Raw genomic sequence first — 24472 nt, 5'->3', positions numbered from 1 at the left:
GGTACACCTGTGCACTACTCATGATGTCAGATCAGCATCCTGATGTGGCACACCTGTGAGGTGGGATGGATTATCTCAATATAGCAGATGTGCCCACTACCACACATTTGGACTGATTTGTGACCACTGTTTGGGAGGGATGGTTATATTGTGTATCTGGAATGAATTTTAGGTCTCTACATCCATCCCATGGGGAATGGGAGCAAAAACAAAAGTGTTGCGTTTATATTTTTGTTCAGTGTATTTTTTAATTTTTCTCTTTTGCTCATTTTCTACTTAATTGATTCAAGCTGATTGAATTAGAATTCAAGTTAAAACTGATGTAAAGGTTGTATTTTAATTTATTAATACTATTTTTTTTTAGATTAGATTAATATAGCACAAGGGTTTGTTTAGCTTTGCACAAAGCTTCTTACAAAGAGTTATTTTTTCCTTTCTTGCTTTGAGTACATTTCAGAGCCTGTACTTTTTCAGTTTTACGCGAGTAAATAAGTTGAAAACGTAGGCACCACAGAACACAGAACTGAAGTCTACCTTCCCCACCTGAGGAACAGGTATGGGTGCAGGGACAGTCTGGGTCCTGCCACTGTCACCCTAGGAACAGGGAAAGGAGGAGGAACTTGCCGGACACAGGCCTCTCCCACCCAAGAACAGGTACGGGTACAAGAGTGGACTGGACCTCGGCTGGCCTCATCCTAGGAGCTGGTATGGGTGGAGAAACCTGCTGGAGGCCAGTGACCCCCGTCTGAGGAACTGGTACGGGTGCTGAGGTTGACTGGGCCTCGGCTGGAAGTAGGCACAGGAGCATTTGATGGATGAACACTAGCTTTCCCTGCACCCGAGGAACTGGTACGGGTGCAGGGACAAGCTGAGTTGTAGCTTTTCTGGGTACTGGAACAGTCACCTTCACTTGGGGAACTGGAGTGGGCGCAGGGCAAGGCTGGGTCTAAACCACTCTGGGATCATGGACAAGGACAGGCTGGGTCCCAGCCACCCTCACCCGAGCAACAGGTACAGGTGCAGGGGAAGGCTGGGTTCAAGCCACCATGGGAGCAGGAACAGGTGAAGCAATAGACTTAGGGATGAAGGATGAGAAACACAAACAGTCTTAGATTATTCAGGTGGTGATACCTGGCAGTTTTTGAGGGGAAAGTGATGCAGACACACTCTTGTCGCAGGTTGTTGGTCTGCACGAGAAGAGCGGCAGTGGTGGAAGCCTTGTCTCTCTTTGGCTGAGGAAACAGGAAAACTAGGGAACTGAGCCTACGATTGCCCCAAACAGGAAACCTCTGAAACACTAGGAACTAAACAAGTGAACACTAATGAGTCAAATACACAGCTGCGGGGGATGAGGGAGATCATGACAACGAACACAAGAAAATGCACACAATATAAAGACACGAGTGAATCAGAGCAGAGAGGAAACACCTGAGGAACATGGCTGGACAATAACTAATGAGACAGGGGAACAAGCACTGAGATGTGACTTACAAACCAAAGAGAGAGCGAGGGACACACTGTAAATGTAAACAACCAGACATGACTACACATGGGGCGTGGAGCAGGGGGGGAACCTAAAGAATAGATGGGAAAACTAATGCGGCCTAAGAATACAAATATTAAACAGAGGGTTAATTATAGTAACCAACATAAGGAACAGAATCTCAACCTCAGAATATTAAATAAACCAAAAGTCCAAACACAAATGCTGGGTCACAGACTCAGGACCATGACACATATATTAAACATGTTTTTTGTAAGATATGTTGAAAAACCATTTATCATTTCCCAGTCATTCAAACAATGTACAGTTGTCAGCCAAAGATGACGTGATGAAGAGAATTTAGTGTCAGCAGTGATTGTGAAAAAAATTAACCTAATGGCAGATATGACATTATGTGGAAAAGGATATGTATACGTCAGGTGGGTTAAAGTTTTGTTCCCCAATTTGAAGTGCCCTTGAGCATGACAACATACTTTAAGGCTTAGATTCATCATTTGTTAGACTTTCAGTTTGCTTCCCCTATTTTTACCATTTCCAAATCTGTTAACCACAATGCATGAGTATATTTCCTCACCCATCATTGCTGAAGAAATACACCAACAGAGGACAAACAGTTCAATGATCAGACAGCACTGAAGTTTTGTTCCTGTTGATGCCTTCAGAGTGTTGCAGGTAATGGAGAAAATGGAGACTAGAAATGAGCTGCAAAGATGCAATGGGAAATGCGGGATGGACAATAATAAAGGTAATGACAGTAATGACATATATATATATATATATATATAGAGAGAGAGAGAGATAGATAGATAGATAGATAGATAGATAGATAGATAGATAGATAGATAGATAGATAGATAGATAGATAGATAGATAGATAGATAGATAGATAGATAGATAGATAGATAGATAGATAGATAGATAGATAGATAGATAGATAGATATGAATGCAGTGAATGGCATATGTTTTAACAGAATAGGCTTCACATATTACAACATACTAAAAATGATTTCGATTTTTCAGAGAGACGACTCCTTCAGCTGCTTTTCCTCAGCTTTGGTGTGCTGTGTGTCATACAAGCCACTCTCAATCTTGCTTTACGCCTCACATGTGAGCATCATTCCTTATCTATGAAATTCAAAAGAAAGAAAAAATATCCACAAACTGCCTTCATTTGTTCAGTGCTTGTCTTTCTTTGTTTTAGTCGAGGCGAATGACTCACCCCACACAAAAAAGTTATGTGGCAACAACCAGTTAAAACCAGGAAATTTTAACCAAAATTCTTGTAGCGAACTACAAGAAAGAATCATTGCTTTGAACAGAGACAGAAGCCTGCTTGAAAAGAGAAATGAAGAGCTCCTTAACATCATAAAGAGTCTTGAGGAGGAGAAGAAGAGGCAGAATGGTGAGAAACTTCAGTTCTTCCTCTTTTCTGTACTTGCAAAAGAAATTGTGGTATTCTGATCTCACGCTCATCTTTTCTCTCTTAGGTTTCATCTCATCGTATAATTAGAAAAATGGCGGCTCATATGAAACAGTTGAGTTTCTCTCTAAAATGGTTTTGGTATTATTTCAACAAAGTTTATTATTATCATTATTATTATTATTATTATTATTATTATTATTATTATTAGTCTATAATCTGTTTTAAGCTAATTGTCCCACATGTTTGACTTTTGCAGTTAATGATTGTGATTGTATTACAGTTTGGATTTCTGTTTGGGGTTTTTAAAATTTTTTTTTATAATTTTTATTAATTATTCTTTGAAATGTTTATGTCTGTATTATTCTGAAAGAGAATTTCTTGTTAAATTGAGTTGTTCATGTCTGGTTTTACTTCATGGTTTTCATTGTAATTTCTGTTTTACCATCCATCATTTCTACCAAAGTGAGCTGTATTTTTTTTATTATTTTTCTTTATGAAGGTTTTGGGTCCTATTTGTTAAATTTCACACTAGTTTCTTGTCTATTTGTCTCCTCATGGCTGTCGGACTTTTGGATTTGTTTCTCATTTGCTTCTTGGACTTTCTTACGCCCTGAATTTCTACATTAACCTCAATAAAATGGCTTGTTTTTTGTTAGTAAGTCTGCCATCTGTGTCCTGCTTTTGGGTCCTAACCTTTACATGCCACACGACCTAACAAACCAATCTTTTCATGCAGTTTAGAACACTGAATATTTTCACATTTTTTTCTTATTTTCCAGCACATTAGACCTTATTTTGTCTTCCTACACCTGCACTAGAAGTCTCTGAAGTCAAAGATATGATAAATAGAATAGAAAGTTTATATTTATAGAACTGTATCTTTGTAGTACAGTCAATTTCACTAACAAATTGCATTTTGTACCTAAAGCTTCTCTAAAGCACATCTCAGCGCATTATTGTGTAGGCTGTGAATGGTTGTTTGTCACTTTCACAGAGCTGAGCAGTGGAGCATCATCTCAGCAGCCTCCTTATCATTGGAGGGAAGTCATATCTAGATGTTTTCCCCTTTCTACTGGGAACAAAATGGCAGAAAGCAGAAAGTCTTGTGCGAGTGAAGAAGCTAACCTGGTTCTGATCAACAGTTAACAGAGAACAAATAGCCTACAAAAGGAACTGTTAAAGAAAGAGTTACATTAACAAATCGTACGTTTGTAATGTTGCTAAAACATGAATTCAAGTCATGTATTTCACCAGATCTCAGAAGAAAATACATCTACTCCACTATATTTATTTGACAGCAAATGTTACAAATTCACATTTTGCACATAAACAACAGCCATCAAATGATGTGATGTTGTGTTCTTCTGAAACACTTCTTTGATTGTTCAGTATGTCACAAAATTGGCAACTATTTGGATTTGAAAACACAATTTGTAATTTAAGGGTATTTTAAGGGGTTTTAGCACTTTTCTTTATGTAAACATATATCATAAACATACATATATCATCTGGAAGGAGATTTTTATATCTTTTACTGGGTCATTTTACATGGCAGAGATGAGCCCTTGAAGTGGCTGGATAAAAGTCCAATGACCAAAGTATAAGGCCTTTGAATAACTACCTACTTTTTTCCTCTGAAGGACGATACACTTAAAATATGAAATTAAATATTTTTGTAATTAAACTATTTATTTGTATTTAAAAAATTGTTATATTTCAAATACCAATGCAGTAATCAAGATTACCCAAATGCAAGATGCAAGAAAAGGGAATCAAATTAAAACAAGTCTTTATTTAAGCTGAAACACAAGTTCCAGAAATTAAAACAAAACAAAACAAAAAATCTCCATCCAAAATCTCCATCCTTTGGTCTGCCGGCTCAGTCAGCCTACTGGCCTTGAGGCCGGTAAAATCTCCAACAAATCTGCTCTCTTTTTGCACCACCTGTGCAACCACAGAAACTCCACCTGTCTAACCTAGCTTCTCACCCATAGTCTGCTTCCCCGCCAATTAAGACCACTCTAGTTTATACCCTCCTCTGTGACAGAGCACCCATTACCCCCCACACTCACTAGCCCCTACTTGATAGTAAAGTTCAATTAACTGAGTACTGACCACAAAGTCTGCTTCTTGGGTCTTGCCAGTACCTGATGATGATATTCTTAGGCTTTCTCTCTTGGCAAATATGACCAAATTGACAAAGACTCCTTACCTGAGAAAGCAGGTCCACTCACAAAGTTTTGGTCTCATATACATTTTCATAAATTGTATTTGAAGATCCATTTTCCTGTTTCTGTGATGGTGTTATGGTCTCACGGTCTAAATATCTGTATATATGGTCAACAGCCACATCTTTAGTCAGTCTTACAGTATTCTGCTGGGCAGTTGTCCTTCAAGAGCTGCATACCTAATTAAATAATTAGGTATGCATTTTATCAGACTGATTTGTATTGGCAGTTCAGTGAATCAAAGATCATGTTAATCTAACACCATCTTCCGTCGGCATTAGCATGTTATGGATGTTGTGGTTTAACGGCAAATCATTTATTATTTTAAAGGCAACAAAGACAAGTAACCCTCCCACAGTAGGTGAGGGTCTGGTTCACTGTTCTACCACAGGATGCAGCGATTTGCCACTCTGTTTATGCTCTTCAGCAGAGCTAGCTACATGCTGAGGTACCGTATGTGCACCATAAATGCATCACAGTGAATGAGAAGGAAAAAGGGATGTTTTGGCGCTGGGAGGTCATTATTTTTAATACTTAGGACACTTTGGAGATATTTACTAACTGGATGCAACGCCAGGGAGCAGCAAAAAAAATACATAAATAAAATAAAAGTATAATAATTTCAAAGTCATATGGTTAAACTTTCCAGTCAAATTTAATAACTCACTCAAGTGAAGGTGCTGGAATACTATTCTGGATCCTTCTGGCCCACTTTAACCCATACAGATAATGTTTTTGTTTTTTTTAAATGCTGATTTTATTTCCACATGAACCATCACACATACAGTGCAGTACAACTAACTTTGGCTGATACATTTATATTAAAACAGGAAAGCTGGTATTGAAAAAGTAACAACAACAAGATACAAGATGTTAATTGTTAATGTTAATTTTTACAACTGATAACTTAAAAAGTCTTAACACTGACCTTCCTGTTGAAGAAAAAATAATCTAACATACACACTGTCAGCACACCATAAGTCAACGTGGACAAAAAAATTTACAATTTAAATTACAATTTGAAGTAAAGCTCCATCAAAGCGGTTTTATTTTCAGTCAAATATTATAATAGACAATACTTTTCTTGCCTAACACATCATTATAAGCTTAGAAAAACCCCCAAAACAAAACAAAATGTGTTTTTAGACTCTGTTATTCAGTATTTAGTACACAAATTTTTTGCAATGAAGTTTTTTGGGGGGTAAAATATAAGACAAGAATATAAACAAAGACTAATTAATTTGAGTCTTTGTTAAGAAAAGTCCCTCTGAAGTCTATATCAACTCAATATCCAGATATTCCCATAAAGTCTAATCTAGCTACTGATAGCAACAGTACTGAGTTGCATGTTGTAAATTATCATGCTCCCTACTAAAAATCTATGCTTATATGTACAGTGCAGATGCAAACACATGGAAAGTGGTGATTATGCATTTAGATGCACAAGTGTATGCCAACCAAAGGGGGACTTTCAAAACACATAAGAGTAACTGTGTGTCTCCAGGAAAATCCTCCATGCTCTTGAGACTGCTGGGAGACACAGAAAACCTTCTGGCAAAGGCATGTGTTGATTTCTGTGCAGCCGCTTAAGGCTTGAAATATTGACCTCTACTACCAGCAGTAATAATACTAATAATGTATACTTTATTCATCCCCGTGGGGAAATTACTTGTTTTTCTCTGCATTTGACCCATTCACTCAGTGGGCAGCCACTAAGCAGGCGCCCAGGGAGCAGTGTGTAAGGACGGTATCTTGCTCAGGGGTACCTCAGGGTAGCCGTTCAGTGGATTCGAACCCTCAACCTTCCGATCATGGGACGACCACTCTACCTACTGAGCTATCCCTGCCCTATAGTGACACTGACCCCAGCCAAATACAAAACTAGTGAAAAAACAGTTTAAGAAGAAGAGGAAGGCAAAAAAACTTAAAAGCTGTAAAACCCTTCTGTGTTATTGTAGGGTCTTTACTTTACAATATAAAGCACCTTGAATGTTATTGTGATTTGGAGCTATATCAATAATTATTAATTGAATTGAGTAGGTTGACTCATTGCTGCCACTCTGGTGCACTTGTTATTAAATTCAGTAACACCAAAGCAGCTGAAACTGATTAACAAGCCCCTTTGCAACTTAACTGACCCGATCAATATCACAGAAGTTTAATTGAATTGAAGCTATATGCTGATTAAAAAGTGTTCCTTTAATTTTTGAAGCAGTGTATTTACAGAATGGTAGACGGTAATCAGTAAAGACCGTTTAATGTCACATCTTAAATTTTAATTTTATGTATTGTGCTTATTTTCTAAAACTCTCCCTTTGACTTCATCACAAAGTCCATTTTACTTGCTGTTTCTGGAGCTTTTAATTACAACTCTTTCTTCTTATGAACAAATCGAATCATCAGTTATTACAAAGGTTATTTAGCGGTTATGATATTACCGAGGTTTTGCAAGCTGCTGCACATAATTTGGTATAATGATATAAGTTTAAAGATAACTGGAACATATGAATGCCGTTATTGTTTCTTCTTATAGACTTCTGTTTTTTTTCCCAGTTAAAATGAGTGTTTTTGTTGTTGAGAGGAGATGAAAGATAGTAATCTTCCAGCTTTCACTGATTATCATTTTTGGCTTTGGCCATGGACTCCAGTCGTGTCTGTAGTTGCTCTATCTGTTGAACCAGATTATTGAAACTGGTCTCATTATAAAGGTTTTCGTATGTTATCTCTAACTGGCGTCTTTGATCACTGAGGTTTTGGTATTTTGTCTCTAACTGGAGTCTTTGATTTTCAAGGCTTTCATAACTGGAGCGTAACTTATTACTTTGATCACTAAGGGAGTTATATTCACTTTCTAGCTGGTCCTTTATTTTAGAAAGATCGTTGTAACTGTTCTGAAACTGGTCTTTTTCTTCAGTCAGATTGTTGTAACTGTTCTGTAACAGAGTTTTTTCCATTTTCCAATCAGAGTTGCTCTTGGTATCTGCATTTGACACATAAACAAATAAAGAAAAAAATCAACCAGTTATCTCCTTAGGGCATCATCAGCATACCAAAAAAATACTCACATAAGAAAACCATATAAATGAGTCCAGCCAGGAGGAGAAGACACAACAGAGCCAGAAACACTATAGCAGCTCTGCAGGAATCCTTCTTTGCATGTCCAGACGCTGAAGAAAACCAGAAATGTATTATTTGTTTTCTTCCAAATGAATGTACGTTTTATCAAAGCTTCACATCACATCTATTAGAGTGAGTTGAATTTTGACATGAGAATAAAAGCCAGCACAGCTTTCATCAGTACAAGCATGGTTTTCATTACCTCAGCGCAGGTTTCAGTTTTCTCTTGAGGCTACCTTACTATTTGTATCCAAATACAAATAGAATGCAGTATTATTATTAGCAAGCTATGATACTGTTACCCAAATATAATCTAGGCATTGCTAAATTATTTAATCTCATTCACTTGAATGTGTTTCCCATAATAAATGTTAGACTAATAGTGATAGTGGTAGGCTTTCTTGGGTATTTATTTGGTAATCACATGTTATTCATTTATCTTTTACCTTTTTAATATGAAATTAATTATTACATTGTTTTTATGTCATTAGTACAGGGCTGAAAAAAGTTAGACCACATTAATTTTTTTTTGCTTTTTCTTCTTTAATGTGGGTCAAAGAAGAACAATGATCATCTTTTTAAAAAGTCATGTTCTAAATTTATACACATATTTGCACACTTACCTCAGCAGAAGTTGATCATTGCAGAAGCGTACATGAAATTTTTTTACTGTGACACTAACTCAAACCCAGTCACCAAATCATTGTGTACTTACACTGCATTATTTACACTTACATGCATGACATACCATATTGTTGCCTTATTTCATACACTGTATGTATTAACTTGGTTAGTACACATAGTTTTCTGGGGTTGCCAGTCACAAAAATTACACTTCTAAGCTGACTCGAATGGTTTCTAAACCTATGTGCTGGATCTAACAATTATTTCTTTGCAGTGTTATCACGTCTGTCAACACCTGGGTGAAAATTATCACAAAAATTCATAAACTTTCAATCAGGTTTTCAAACACATGTGTTATATTCCTCAACAGATGTATTACCTGAGGGTGCAGCATCAGTTTGGTTGTGAAGCAACACATTACCATAAACATTTTGTGAATCGTGTGTCTCCCACTTCTTCCTGCTGTGTTTTCCTGAAAATCCATCAACATTAGCATAGATATTATCCATTTCCATTCTAGAACTGTCGATGTCTAATGTGAAGGTGGCAGTTTGTAGAGAGTGCCTGTCTAATACTCTAATAAGGAACACCTTCTAAAAGAGGCCCAATTATGTGTGTCTGCTCAACAGGAAATTGATGACTGATGCAATTATTTTTAAAGGTGACTGTCTTTTTCTGTTTAACCTGTTTGCAGCAGCTACTTGACTGCCGCTTCTATTTTAAATATACCATACAATACCGTATTACTTTATTTATTAAGCACTTTTAAAAACACCACCATGGCCTATCAATATCACCAAACATAAAAGACAAACACAGGCCGGAGGGTAACAGATATAGAAACACAAAACAGCAGTAGAAGTTAAACAATAAAGGAGTACACAAAAAGTAACTCAAGGTCACAGTGAACTTTTCAACTGGTCCGAAGGCCAGGGCGTAAAAGTGTGTCTTCAAAAGAGATTTAAAAATGGCAAAGAGAGAAGTCTGATGTGAAATTGTGAAAGCTCTATCGCCTCTGAGTTTGTGTTGCATCTTTGGAACGAGCAAAAGCATCTGGTCTGCTGATCTTAGAGAACGAGACGGGACATATGTTTCCAGCAGCTGGCACAGATAAAAGGGGCCACAACAAGCCTTTTAAAATAGATTAGTAAACAAACTGGAAGCCATTGAAGGGAGGCTAAGATTTGAGGTGGCATGATCTTGCTTGCTTGCACCACATAAAAATCAAGCTGCAGCATTTTACACCAGCCGTAGGCAAGCAATGCAGGCCTGGCAAATTCTGATAAAAAAGTACATGGCAGAAAGGTTATAAGAGCATGCATTAATCTTTCAAGGTTGCATTTGGACAGAAGAGGCATGATTATTGGTAAATACATTTATTGACCGTTACATACAGTGCTTTGAAAAAACAATTTGTGCCCTTCCTGATTTCTTAGTTCCTTGCATTTTTGTCACATTTAAATGTGAGCGTGTAGGTCTATTTTGAGACCTTGGCAAAGTGGTTACTCTTTGGAATAACTTGTACTTTTACACATTTGTTTGAACCAATTATCTTGAAATCTGCAGTTGTTTTATAAATGGATCCGAGAGACTTTCTCAACTTCTATCTTCCACTTCAATCTACAACTCTTAGATCTTCGGTGAGTTCTTGTTCTGAGTATTTGTAAGAGTGCTGTTAAAGTCGTCCTTGTTATGCAGCAAAGAAAATTAAACATGTAAAAAGAGAAATTGCAGACAATTAAACATACCAACCAGACTTTGTAGTTAGTTATTTTAGTCATTTAAGATGTTGAACTGTGTGATCAAACTTACTGCACTTCACAAATTGTGTGTGTGAGTTTGAAAAACAGCAAAACTATCTCATCAATATCACATGTTCATATGCACATATGCAATATCACTGCTCACATATGCAGTATGCAGTCAAAGGATTGTGAGACAGCTTTTAGGCATTTGCACATGAAATGTGATTTTAAGCCTTCAGATGAGGAAGTGTATTTGCACGATGTTACTGGCTTACTTAAGAAACTAGTTTCTTTTCACAGATCCAGAAGTTTTGATTTTCACATGGTATGTCATTCCAGCTGTTTTCGAAATCAAAAAAATTTATTTCGACACAGTCTTCATTTTTTCCTTCAAAACCATTGGGTTCATCAGGTCCCCAGTAACTGAAAAACAAACAAAACAGAGAATTTAATCCAGGATGCATGCAGCTCACTATAATGTGGACAAGTTAGAAAGTTAGAAAATTCAAATAGCTTCCTTAAATAAACGGCAGTATTGTAATCTGGCACAACAATATGTGAGGGCATTAGGCTACGTTCACACTGCAGGCGAAAGCGCATCAAATCCGATATTTTTGACCCTATGCGACCCATATCCGATCATGTTATGACAGTGTGAACGCGCAAATCCGATATTTTCAAATCCGATCTGGGTCACTTTCGTATGTGGTACTGAATCCGATACATATCCGATGTTTCAGAAAGCGACTGCTGTTTGAACGGTCAAGTTGCATTAAATCCGTCTTTTACGTCACCGACACAAGACAGACGCCAATTATCAGCTCCGGAGAAGCGCCCGAGAAGACATCGCGAATGCTTCCTGGCCATCCCGTGTAGATGTCAGTGAAACTGTTGGGAAGACAGCATTGGAGAAACGTGAACATTTTATTTGTACTGTATAATCTGCAGATTCTGACAGAAATCTGCAACTATCCTTTGAAGCACCGCTCCTCTCTAAAACAGCAATGGGGATAATTATTAGGTTATCTACATTATTATGTAAATAACAAAATAACTTAAAGCAAAAATTGGGAAACGTAAAGTCCGAAGTCTTTATATTAAGGGCCATCAGTCACACAACATTACTTCTTTTGCGCATGCGGGCCGCTTTGAGCGTTCACACTATAGAGCGCGTTTGTTGTCGCATTTTATTTGTAGTGTGAAATCGGAATTGAGCATTAAGACCTGCAGTGTGAACGTAGCCTTAGTTTTGCCACTGATTAGTATTATTTAGTATTTATTTATTTATTGTCATTGTCAAGAACAATGAAATTGCGTTTGGGGCTTCCATACAACCCAAAAAAAAGAAGAAAATAATAAATACCCCTTAAAACCCAAGTGTACATATTTAACCCAGTGTGACTCCAATGCAATAAGACAATCCTTAGCAATAATGTTCGTAGAAATTCAGACAAAGACCTGAGAAACATGACAAAATACAACAATGCAACCCATTCAATATTATTGTACTGTGAGATATGATATCAGATATGATAGTTATCTATTTAAGAAAGAGGGGGGGGGGGGGGGGGCAGGAGGGGGAAGAGAATAAAGATATGATGCACCAATGCATCAATGCATTAAAGTAGAATAAAACAATAATGTATAAACCTTTTGCTCAGTGGAGTCCCATCCACCCATTTCCATGTCCCTTTCATGGCTGTCTCAGTTAATCCAATCCACATGACTTTTTTAAAGTTTCTTGTAAAGTCCTAGCAAATCAAAAGTAAATAATTAATTAATGGAACTAATCACGTATTTATGAATTTCTTTCCATTATTATTACGTCACATTCACAAACCTGCTCTTCTTTGGTGTTGATAATTGCCAGGTCTGCACCTCTCTGTAAACAGTCGTCTCTACTGTCTTTCCAGGATTTCGCAATAGAGGAAATATAATAGAAACTTGGGCGGAAATAGACCCATCCTTGTTGAAAATATTGATCTGTTGTTGGAGAAAAAAAACAACATTTAATATTTCAGAGATTAACACATAAATTTACATTAACAGTTTTATTCTAAAGTTCGGCTCCTGTTAAAAATTAGAACATTTTAAATAGTCAGCTTATGTAAAAAATCTCTTTAAGCAAAATTATCAGACTTCAGAGGCAGTCTTTGCTTTATTTATTTGTTTATTTATTAATTTGCTGTGATCAGTATGTTGTCATTTAGAGATGATATTCCTAATAAGGTCAACCCAGGGCCTTTGTGGTCACAGTTCAAATGCTTTGAGTCTTCTTAAAAGGGAAAGTGTTTGTTTTTTAAATAAAAGATAAACCAAGAGGCCGCAAGAATGCTGAACATAAGAGGCCTAAGAGGTATTATAGACTGCGAAAAGCACAGCAATTTAAGCAGAGTCCAAGAATAAGAATTATAAAGCTGGACATGAGCTAAATAGATCTCCTTTAAGTATTGTAAGTCTTGCTTACAGCACTTACACAATGTTTGCTAATGAGGAAGGGCCTTGCAAGGGTAAAAATAGTCAAATACAAAAAGTGAGATGTAAAACGCTGTAACATGTTAAGTTTAAGTTGGTGTAAATTTTCATTTAACTCTAGATGGTGAATAAAATCATGCCGCCTACCACAGAACAAAATCCTGCTGTAACCATTTGAATGTAAATATCATTTACAGCTTGAGAATGTTGCATTAATTTGATTAGCCATAAAAAAGACTCATTTATTGTAATATATCCTACATGATACCCAGGTATACCAAAGTGTTGATATTATTAACCCTTAGTATATATACATATATGTGTATGAAAGGCCTCTTTACAAAGTTTACAAACTCATGCTTACCAGTGAGGTTTTTCAGCTCTTCGGTCTCCACTGTCTTAATACATGATGTTTTACTGTCTGCAAAAGCAGAAACATGTTGTCAACAGAATGTAAGACAAGCCCTCCCTACAAAAAAAGCCTAAAATTACTTTTTCTTCAAACCGATACTGGAAAACATTTTGTGTCACAGCGAAATGTAAGTACCTCATGACTATGGCTTTATTTTGAGTTTTTTGGTACTCAAAAACTGAAACATGACTTTAACTGGAAAGTCCCTTTCTTTTTCTAACGCAATCTTTAGGGGTTCTTTGGTTGCATTTTGACTTGATGTTTTTGAATCTAAACTTCCCCAAATCTTTTTTCTCTGTCTGAATGTCAAACAACTATTAATTCTAGCAGTACATATTACAATTCCTTGCCCTCAGTATTAGTGAGCTAAATGAAAACTAGACACAGGACTACAAATGTTTCATCTTGTCATTAATCAATGATGTACACAGTGATAAAACAACAACAACAACAACAACAACAACAACAACAACAAAACTAAACTAGGGCAGTACTCTGTTCCAATATCTGATTTGTAAAAAAAGTGTTTAAACGTTTAATTACGCTACTTACAGAAAGCAAAACGTAGGGAGATGTTGATGGCAGCTTGGAGGATACACAGGAGTCCAAAGCTAACAGCAACCAGTCTGGCTAGTTTTCTCCCTGCAACACAACCATATAAAAAGTCCTCTTTAAGTAGCCTCTTTAAAGAAACAGGTCTGCAGAATTTTTGGGCTAACCTTACTCATCGAAACCTGACAAACTCACAAAACTGAAAGATATCTGCATTTCCATGTTTTCATTTAAATATTAGGCGAATATGCAGTATAAACAATGATTGTTTGGAAAGTTATTTTAAATGAATTTTCTTTATGTGGATGATGATCCTGGTAAAAGCATTTTAGTTGAAAATTATGGGGATTAGTTATGTAAAAACAACTGTAAAACTTGAAACAGTTACATCAATTTGCGAGCATGGTGGAGTAAGAATGTGTAATGGTTTTGCAAAGGAAAGAGAGAACAGAATGCAGAAGATGGACACAGCATGGCACTTCTTTCCCTGTAACCCACGAGCGCCTTCGATGCAAGTTTCTGTATGCTTATGCTTTTGTAGTATTGATGGTCTACATTTTTTTTCTGTGCAGTTCTGTGAAAATATTTTTTGTTGTTTACTCAATTGCTCTGTATATAGCTATACATCCCATACCCTGGTTCACTCTCCACCCCCAGCATTACTGTACATGAGAACTTATGTCTTTGTTTTTTTAAAATACCCATTAAATTAGAATTCACTTCGATGCACAATAGCAGTTAGTTATGTTCATAAATGATAGTTTGGTAGAGTAGGAATTGACTAATATAAACAGAAATGGAGAACAGAGTTCTACATTCTGCTGTCACTCTGCCAAAGTTTCTAAACATTTCCTGTTTTTTTCTCATTTTGGTGGCACTGACTTCTTCATTCATTCAAAAAAAGTTGAGTTCTAGGAATTCGAGGTTTTGGGTCCACCCATTCACTTCTGCTCGTCCTTTTTCAGGGTCGCAGGGGTTCACTGGAGCCTATCCAAGCTGTCTTGGGGCAAGAGGCATGGTACACCCTGGACAGATCGCCAGTATGTCGCACATAGACACATAGACAGAGACAACGATTTGCGCTCACATTTACATCTATCGGCAATGTAGTTTTTCTAATTAACCTATTCCCACTAACTACATGTCTTTTGACTGTGGGAGGAAGCCTGAGTACCCACGCAAACACGGGATGAACATGTAAACTCCACATAGAAAGACCCCAGCCTGATGGTGGAATTGAGCTCAGGACCTTCTTGCTATGAGGCAACAGTGCTAACCACCGTGCTGCCCAAATAAATACAGAAGAGAGAAAAGCTCATTATTAGCTCACAAAACAGCAAAATCAGTAAGAGTTTTCAATGCAAATTATGTATACATCAGTAACACGTGTACATCAATTATTGCTTCATTTAAAATATACCTTTAAAATTTGTTTTTTTCGTTGCTATTAAAGAAAAAATCAAAATGATTTATTTCTTACCTGGTGCAGCAGCAGCAGCCCCTTGGCTGTGTTTATTAGAGCGACTTCTGTCTGACACATCAGGCAGATTTGCATAATCCATAGTAATCTCTAGTTGCTCTCTATGGGCAACTCTTGCCATCTTTTAAACAACTGCCTGGAGAGTGTCAGTGATGATGTAGAATCCACTTCTTCTTTTATACTTTTCTGTTTGCTTGTTTCCTCTTTCTGTCCTTCACTTTGCTCAGTATTACATAGGTTTTACCCTTCACCCCCCACTTCCAATGGACCAGTTCCTCTGGGGGAACACCCAGTGTTCCAAAACCAGTAATTCTATTGGGGGTGGGGGGGATTTGTCTGCCATAGTTAATAGTGATTTGTTGCAGGTGGCAGTTTGTCTGTAGTATAGGGTCTCCCAAGGAAAACTAATGCTAAAAGCAGTTCTTTAGAACACTATGGAAAAGGCAACAGTGGTAGTGGGTCTGGTAGTCTGGCCTTTCCCGATGATGATCAGCCAGGGCACATGGGCCAGCCCTGCTATGCATCCACAATCGACGGGAGGAACCATAGGAGTTTGATCCAGTGTGGATGAGGTGGTGGTCAAATTTGGAGGACTCAGTGATTTAATCTATTTTAAATATATTTATAACTAACCTTTATGGATTGCTTATGAATAATTTATGCAGAATTGTACCTCGAGCCTTTAAAGTGCAGCTGTTTTCTCTTTTATTTAATCAATTCCTTTGCTTCCTGTAATACCTTGTGAACCTTCTTCCTTTTTTTTAAAGTAACCCATAAATAGGGTTGGACTGGTAATTTGGTATATATAAATAAAACTGAATTGAATGAGTCATTATATATATTTTGCACTTTTTACAGGCTACAAGCCAGCCTATAGCCTGGAATTATACAGGCTACAGGCTGGCTTGAAGGGCAACTGTGCACTGGCCCTACAAGCACTGATAGCAGCCCACTGGTTAATTTTTATTACGACAATATATTGCCCAATCAAATCTAAACCAACCTCTGTGTGGCTCATAGCATTTATATTTTATATTTTTCAGACACATAGCGATATCTTAATTGCAGTGAAACCTGATATTGTGAAAAGCCCAATTCAGCATAATGACAAATAATATGCGATAAATTAAGACCATACAAATTATAATTAAGGACAGCATTTACTCGTTTTGTTAAACATGATAATATTTAGCAAGTCATTTTAATATTAATGTACTTAAGTCTTTTAAAACTAGAAACACAAGGTCATTTATTAAAATGTTTGTTTGCAGAATTGTAGATGCCATTTACTAACAGTACCATCGACGGCAGTAAAAATGTTGTGGTTAAAAAAGGTTGTGAGGCCGCAGAATAAATAAATAAATGGCAAAGATTTTTCTTCTTAGGCATGCAGCCATGTGGGAAAAGAATAGCAACAATAAAAATGTTTTGAATGGTAATGCTTGAGGTGACAAACCAAAATTTCCAACATTGCATAACTCGCAGTGATGGATGACAAAGCTGAGACTACGTAATCTTCCTGATGAAGCAACAGAGTGTGGTAAAAGTTCAGTTTTCCAAATGATTATCTCAGATAATTTACAGAGGCACAAACAGCCAGGGATGAAGTTTTAAAAAGTGAACACTGAAGGCTAAAAGCATCAGACAATCAGGGAGAGCTAGACAGGAAACAAAACTGACAGGAAAGAAAATGAACCCTACGAATACTACGATTAATCATGAATCAAATCACAAAACTCAGCTGATCACTAGAACCCAAAGTGTGAAACAGCAAAAGACTCATTTTACGTTTGAATTTAGTGTCAACATTGACAGTGAAAACCAATTACCTAATGGTTGATGTTGCATTATTTGGAAGTGGAAGTGTATAGGTAACAGACTGATGTAACACACATCATCAACTGTGCAACTCCAACAGTCACACTGGGCTCAGGTGCACATGTTCAAGTTTCCTTGAGCATGACTGTGAAAAAGACTGCAAAGGTATAACGAAGACAAAGAAATAGTACATGCAAAAAGGTTGTGAGTTGCAATTATCTCCAAAGCAAGACATGCTTTAACGCTTAGATTGAGGATGCAACATTCAGTTTGCATCCTAAACAACATAACAAGACTTAAGGATGAGAGGGACAGGCTTGAAATGAAACGTTATAAATTTTTTAAAAAAAAATTTCTGTTGTTGCCCACAGGTTGATTACGGGAAATTTGGGGGTTTGTGTCTAAAAATTGAAGGGTTTTTAAAAAATGCAAAAATAGTTCCTTATTATACAAATGTCCCAGGATTTTTCATGCAATGACTCCTGGTGCATATTGCTAATTGTATTTCAGAATCAATTACTAAACAGGTATTTATGTATTTGATAACAGTATTAATTCCAATTTTGCCACTGTGAAGAAAGGGTACAAGAAATAAACGTTTAAAACTTTTTAAAATATTGTATTAAGTTAATGTATTTGATCAGGCAGTTTAGAAGAGCAAATGTGAATTAATTAAAATGTCTAGTATTTTAGGCCATAGAGTGTCTTTTCTGAAACTAGCACTAGGAGTCACTAGAGTTATTTGCACAGTATGATCCTAGTTTCAGCTTCAGTCTAGTCTGATATGCAAGTACAATGTACAGTTTAAACATCTAAATAGAATACATGATTTATATTCATAGTACAGTAAATGCCACTGACACATTTCCATCATTGTCTTGTCTGTGATTTTCTTTTTGTTCTCTCACAGAGTTGAGCTGCGGTGCGTCTTCTCAGCGCAGTCTTTCACAGTGGAGGGAAGTGAACTAGTTACTTCCTCTCTAACCATCTGCTTTTGGGTCCGGTTTTCAAACACACCGGCAAACCCCGCCGTGAAACTTTCATTCAAATAGCATTATATCTAAATAGATGAAACAAAAACAAATACATACATGGAAACATGGGAAAAAATAAAATGAACAACAATATATTTGATATATTGCAAAAAGACTAAAGTTGTATTAAATACTTTTGGGCGATACAGTATGATACATGATGACATGTCACATGGCCTGCTTCTTCCAGCTTAAAGTAAAGTGCTTCATGCTGAACTGTGTAGTACTTTTTTTTTTTTGATGGATTTAAACATATTTTGGACAGATTATGTGTACAATGCAGCGAAGGTCTGAATGTTGATTGTACTTGAAAGAGAAACAGGGTATCATCTCTGTGACAGTGGTAAGAGATTTTATATTTTTGAAAAATAACATTAAGACATTTGTCAAGACAGTAAGGCAGTTTCACAAATCCAGTGACTAGTTTTTAAGCAAGTATGTCGTTCCATTTGAGTAACATATCACTGTTGTAATTTAGTAACTTGGCACAATCCTCTTCGATATGTTCGCCTCCTCCATTGTCAGGCTGTGGATGGTACCAGTAGCTGTGACCGGAAAAAATTGATAAAAGGACAATGTTCTAGTGAAATATATTTTGCACTAATAATAATGGGAAATAAAGTTAACAAATAGTGTATGAAGTTTAAGCTTAGAGTGAAATATTTTAACTGTCAGCAAACTGGATATACTGGATTTTGCATTCACCTTCATGATCTCCAGAGGAGGACAAAAATAATGCACAACGTTTTTACTCATGGATTCAAAGGTGTATTGTGACTCTGACTTTTAGAGGGAACTACTTTATTTCATTAAAAATGATAAGTGTAAGTTGTATTTTAAGCAACACTAATAAAAAAAAATCTGGAACAAATGTCACTGTGCAGGTTTGAACATACTGTACACAATTCAGAGAACCTTGATAGACTCTTACGAGTTTATGGTAGTGAGATTTTTGTCACTGCAATAGTTTTTTGATCGACAGTTGTCATATTTTGCATTAAGACCGTTGGTGATACATTAATGTTAAGATGGCCTTTTGTAGGCTAGAGGAAAAAAGTGTCAAAGGTCATCTTTTAGACTTACAGCATTTACAACAGCTGCAAACATTACATGCATGCAAACACTGTAGCCCTTCTGCTGATGGCTAAACGTAGGTATGTACAGATCACTTTCAGTGATGACGTTAACCCAACAAGAACAAAGAAATATATAACTTACTCGGAAGCTCATTTGTCCTTATGATCTCAAGTTTTTGTTGTAGCTGCTCTCGCACTTTAGCCAGATCATTATAACTGTTTTTTAACTGGTTAAGTTCTTCTTCCAGGTCTTTGTAACTGGTTTGTTCCAGGTCCAACTCAGATTTGCCTCTTTTATACATAAACATCAAGAACTGTTGAATTGTATCACTTACTAAGTATTTTAGCAGCATTATGCCCTCCTGAAAATGACAGAGCCTCTTGGCCTGCTGGGTCTTCCCAAGGCAAATTGGTCCTGGGTAAGGGGTCTGACCAAGATTCAACCCCTATGACAGAAACTAAATCAAGGGACCAGTCTACCCTGTCAGGGCCCGCCCTCTTGTAGTTCCCGCAAGGCTAAGTGCATGAATGAAGGACCCCGGCGATCTGATCTCTGGTTGTTTATTTACTGTGGGGAGTATAAGAAACATCAAAACCCACCACATTTCTACACATACGCTCGCACTGCAACTGTCTGTAGTTGTCTGTAGTCAGCAACGCTCTCTTCAGGTCCACAAATATGCAAGCACGATGAGGAAAATACTTCTCCACTGTGTAAAACAAAATCAAGAGAGAGAACAAGATAAACCACCCAAAAAAGACATTTTGTTCAGATGTACAATGCTCTATACAAAAAACGAATTAGTGAATTAAGAATCCTGTATCATTGCAGGCTCTTTACCTTACAATGTAAAGATACTATTCCCGCTGTTTCTCTTAACATTGATTTCTGTTGCAGCTGTAAGGTTGTATTCATAGAATTTTAAGACTTGCTTAGGACCAGGTAATCTTTTACTATGTCATTTTTATGTGATGTGTAATTTAAATATTTAAACTTTGGTGGAGTTAACCGAATCTTTTTGAGCCAATACAGCAGCACCATCATGTGGCCATTTAAAGAGACTTCTGTAGTTTAAAAAGAAAGCAAATGGGATATTGCACATGAGATAAAGTGGCAGGAGTGAGCAGCAGTACAAACTGAATAGTACAAAATTTTGAGTGGCAGTTAGTACAGTATTGCACAGAGTAAGGTTTTTATCTGTTTGAATACTAATAAGAATGAAGTGACCAGTGCAGAGTGTACAATGTACTTGTGAAACTGTAGGACAGATTCTCAGTGCATCTGTGGAGTGTGTGTGTCTGTTTAAGTGTTGTGGTTGAGGTGTCGTATGGCTTAATGGTCAAATATGTTTTTAAGTCTCGTAGTCCGAGCAGACAGACTCCTGTAACGTCTGCCAGATGGTAGCAAGGAGAACAGCTGATGTGCTGGGTGGCTGTGGTCCTTGATGATGCTGTGTGCTTTGCAGAGGCAGCACTGGAGATAGATGTCCTGAATGGCAGGAATCCTCAAGCCAGTGATGTGCTCTGCTGCTTTCACCAGCCTCTGTAGTGATTTCTGGCTGCTGGCAGAGCAGCTTCTGTACCAAACTGTAATGCAGTTTGGTACTCACAATTACTGATCATCAGGTAATCCAATGCATTTGATCACCTGTACATGACTGCTACTGTGGAAGTATGCATACTTCCTAAATATATTTGGGATATACTATATACAGATATACAGAATATAGAGATTCTTTATATCACACACTGTCATGTACAAGGAAGTGATAATAAGGACTTTTAATGCAAAGCTTATACTGTAGGGAACAGTGAGCAGGATCAGCCATATACATTTCATGAACTTCTTTTCTGTTTTCTATCACTGTGTGATGAGTTTGGATGCTGATTTATGTAGCCAGTTTCTTCTCACAGATCCAGACTCTCTCAAGGTCACATGATTCATCATTCCAGTTGTTTGGGAAATGAAAGTTCTTTATTTCTGCACAGTCCTCATCTCTTTGTGGAAAACCATTTGGCTCAAAAGTAGCCCAGTAGCTGAAACACAAACAAAATACAATATTTCAAAAAACAAAAAACAATGCAAAAGACACACTCTCTCTTTAAGATTAGGCTTGAAACTTTTCTTTTTGATTAAACTTATTGTCAGGGCTGAATCAGGTGACCCTGTATCCTTAGTTATGCTGCATTACTCTTGGGCTGCTGGGGGGACTTCAGTGATTCACTGAGTGTTTCTTCTTTACACGTCTCTTTTCACTCCCTGTGGGTTCATACACCACTCCGTACTTAATCAATCATTTGCTGATATGGTAACTGTTGGGGTTTCTTTTAAATATTTTAGGAAGTTTACGTTACAGGATAAAGCACTTGAGGTGACTGTTGTGAAATGGCAGTATATAAAGTGAATTGAAAAAAATGATGATTTAGTAAACAAAGTTGTAGTCGTTAATGGGATCTGTACAAAAAAAATATTCAGATATTTTGATATCAAAAATTATGTTGCTATAAGACTGCAATATTTTTCCTGTTTGTCAAATCATTTTGTGAAATCTCTTCTAAAACACATCAAGCCATCATGTTGTATCCATATTTTTCTTAATTCAGAAATTTTGGATTTGAACTTTGTAACGTTTGGACTTAATGACATTAAATACTTACATTGGCTTTAACTTCTGCCTCCTACATCCTGTTCTTCAGTCCTCACAAATTAATGTGTATGCCATTCAGATGTTTGTGACAATTTATTTAACAAACCTTAAGCCAAAATATAGAAGCAGTATGTGAAGAAGTAAGCACACCGCATGACTCAGAATCTTGTTTAACTATGTTTAGCAGCAGTAACGTTAAGTTCTTTCTGTTTGACATCGTTGCAGAAGAATTTTAGTCCACTCTTTTTCACAATGCTGCTTCAGTTTGCTGTGTTTTTTGGCCATTTGTTTAAACGCAGTCTAGTTGAAATTCTGACTTTGACTGAGACAGCACATTCCAGAAGTTCTGTGATTTGTTGAACTTTGCAGGCCTAAGCCATGTTGACATGTTCTTTTTAGAGTGAAGAGAAGAGAGAAGACATGAAGATCTTTTTGTAATTTCTCTTTACATTGCACTCACCGACACAAGGTCGTATATAAATGATTTTAAGACTTGATAGACTTAACTTAACTTATCTTGTGGTGCAGCACAATAAGAAAAAAGTAAAACCTTGTAACAAGCAGAGACCCATCCACCCATTTCCAGATCCCCTCTTTCTCACTGTCAGTCAATCCTATCCACATCAGCTTTTGAAAATTTCTTGTGAATTCCTTGTTGAGACAAAGAAATATATATACGTTATATATATATATATATATATGTATTATATAACATATATATAACATATATATAACATATATATAACATATATACAACACACATATAGACAGAAACCACATTTAGAAAATCACCTGTTCTTCTTTGCTGTTGATAATCACCAGATCAGCGCCTCTCTGGAGACAATCATTTCTACTTTCTTGCCAGGATTTCTTGTTTGAAGAAATGTAATATAAACTACCATTGAAGTGCATCCATTCTCGCAGACAACCTGTTAAAGGAAAGAAAAAAAAACACAGGAATGTCTGCAGGTGGAGTGAAATGAGTTTATCTCTGCAGTGAACTCATCACTGTTAGGAGGCCTGATGCTGCTTTTGTCATTTCTAGCAGCTGTCAGTAGTGGAATCACTTCTGCATTTAGTTGTTTGACAGTTTTTTAACAACAAAATAGAGAAATGAAAAACAGCAGACACATCATGAATTAGCTCAGCCTGAGCGAAGAAGTCAGCTGAATTAAGTGATTAAATGCAGTCTTAACTGAGATATTACAGTATTATATCAGCTCTTTTGTAGTGGTTTTAATTGGGTGATTTGACATATACTGTATAAATCAAACACGGGGAACCAACACTGCATGTGTGCTGCTTTGGATAATAAATTTCTATTATTTCAAAACTTCAAACTTTTGTTGAGTCACATTTAGCTCCAAGATTTACTTAAGATGTCATTTGGGATGCACTGAACCTTACTTTTCCTGATATTTTTCCTAAACCTTAATAGGATTATTAATGTGCTGAGAAAAAAAAAACATTTGTGCCTTACTTACTTCAAAATATCCCCCCAAAACTTGTTTTGTTTTTATGGAGGTGAAATAACAATAATTACCGACAGACTTTCTCTGAAGATCATCTCTATTTTTGGTCATGTCTTCAAGTCTCTTTTGGAGCTGGCCTCTGTCTTCCACCATATTGTTGTAGCTTTTCTGTAGCTGGTCTCGTTCCATTTTCAGAATACTGTGCATGGTCTGTAACTGGTGTTGTTCAATTGTTAGGCTGCGGTAACTGGTCTGCAACTCATTCCACTTTCTGGTCAAGTTTTCGGCTACCATGTGATAGGTACAGGTCTCTCCATCACAGGGGACCCTTTCTTATCAAAGAAGACTGCAGTCCTTTTGTCATTTAGACAAAAATAATAAATTATATTTTCTTTGTTTCCCTGATTTTTAAAAATCTAGATCACCACGATGACCCAGTTTTAATTTCTGATCCATTACCCACCTACTATGATAGCAAAAACACAACTCTCTTCGATATTGTTTAAGTTAAGTCAGGGTGATACTTTTTTGATATTTTGTCAGAATGATAAAAGACTTAATGCTTTAATTTTCCAAAACTCTTATGTTATTTACATTACATTTGCTACATTGCTTTTTTAGGATAACTGACCAGCGTTGATGATGGGGGTCAGGAAAGTTCTCTTAAGATTCTGATCTCAAAACCAGAACAGACTATAGTAAAACACATTTACAGTAACGCAGAAACATTTGTCTGAGACAGTTCATCCATGTCTAATAATTATTTTAACTCTGATGCAGTGAAACTTTACAAAGATCCTTTCTGATGGAGCTTTCAGGAGCCACTAGACACTTGCTGTAAGTAATGCTAGCGTATTGTGAGA

The 24472-nt window shown here is 36.7% G+C and overlaps 3 protein-coding genes across 5 annotated transcripts; 1 reads left to right on the top strand and 2 right to left on the bottom strand.

Moving 5' to 3' along the window:
* Window positions 1-2117: 2117 nt before the first annotated feature.
* Window positions 2118-3561, top strand: LOC146668372 (uncharacterized). Its single transcript, XM_085410275.1, has 4 exons — window positions 2118-2249; window positions 2526-2612; window positions 2707-2907; window positions 2993-3561. Exons 1-4 carry the CDS (start codon window positions 2180-2182, stop codon window positions 3013-3015), a joined length of 381 nt encoding a protein of 126 aa, XP_085266401.1. The 5' UTR covers window positions 2118-2179; the 3' UTR covers window positions 3016-3561.
* A 6696-nt stretch (window positions 3562-10257) lies between these two features.
* Window positions 10258-15698, bottom strand: LOC146668371 (CD209 antigen-like protein A). 3 transcript variants are annotated; one of them, XM_085410273.1, is made up of 7 exons: window positions 15562-15698; window positions 14082-14171; window positions 13482-13538; window positions 12483-12628; window positions 12293-12393; window positions 10918-11065; window positions 10258-10583 (listed from the first exon to the last, which is right to left on the bottom strand). In XM_085410273.1, exons 1-6 carry the CDS (start codon window positions 15680-15682, stop codon window positions 10918-10920), a joined length of 663 nt encoding a protein of 220 aa, XP_085266399.1. In that variant the 5' UTR covers window positions 15683-15698; the 3' UTR covers window positions 10258-10583. The 3 variants fall into 3 exon arrangements, with proteins under 3 accessions (XP_085266399.1, XP_085266398.1, XP_085266400.1); XM_085410272.1 differs by having other exon boundaries at window positions 10258-11065; XM_085410274.1 differs by having other exon boundaries at window positions 10258-11065; window positions 12483-12625.
* A 5680-nt stretch (window positions 15699-21378) lies between these two features.
* LOC146668370 (CD209 antigen-like) lies at window positions 21379-23903 on the bottom strand. Its single transcript, XM_085408839.1, has 4 exons — window positions 23681-23903; window positions 22930-23066; window positions 22688-22788; window positions 21379-21526 (listed from the first exon to the last, which is right to left on the bottom strand). The coding sequence occupies exons 1-4, from the start codon at window positions 23901-23903 to the stop codon at window positions 21379-21381; spliced, it is 609 nt and encodes a 202-aa protein (XP_085264965.1).
* Window positions 23904-24472: the final 569 nt, after the last annotated feature.

The sequence above is a fragment of the Rhamphochromis longiceps genome, linkage group LG6, assembly GCF_057381845.1.
Source record: "Rhamphochromis longiceps isolate RC_006_pf linkage group LG6, R_longiceps_female_GT1.1, whole genome shotgun sequence".
Taxonomy (NCBI): Eukaryota; Metazoa; Chordata; class Actinopteri; order Cichliformes; family Cichlidae; genus Rhamphochromis; species Rhamphochromis longiceps.
This window is presented reverse-complemented; position numbering and strand designations above follow the sequence as displayed.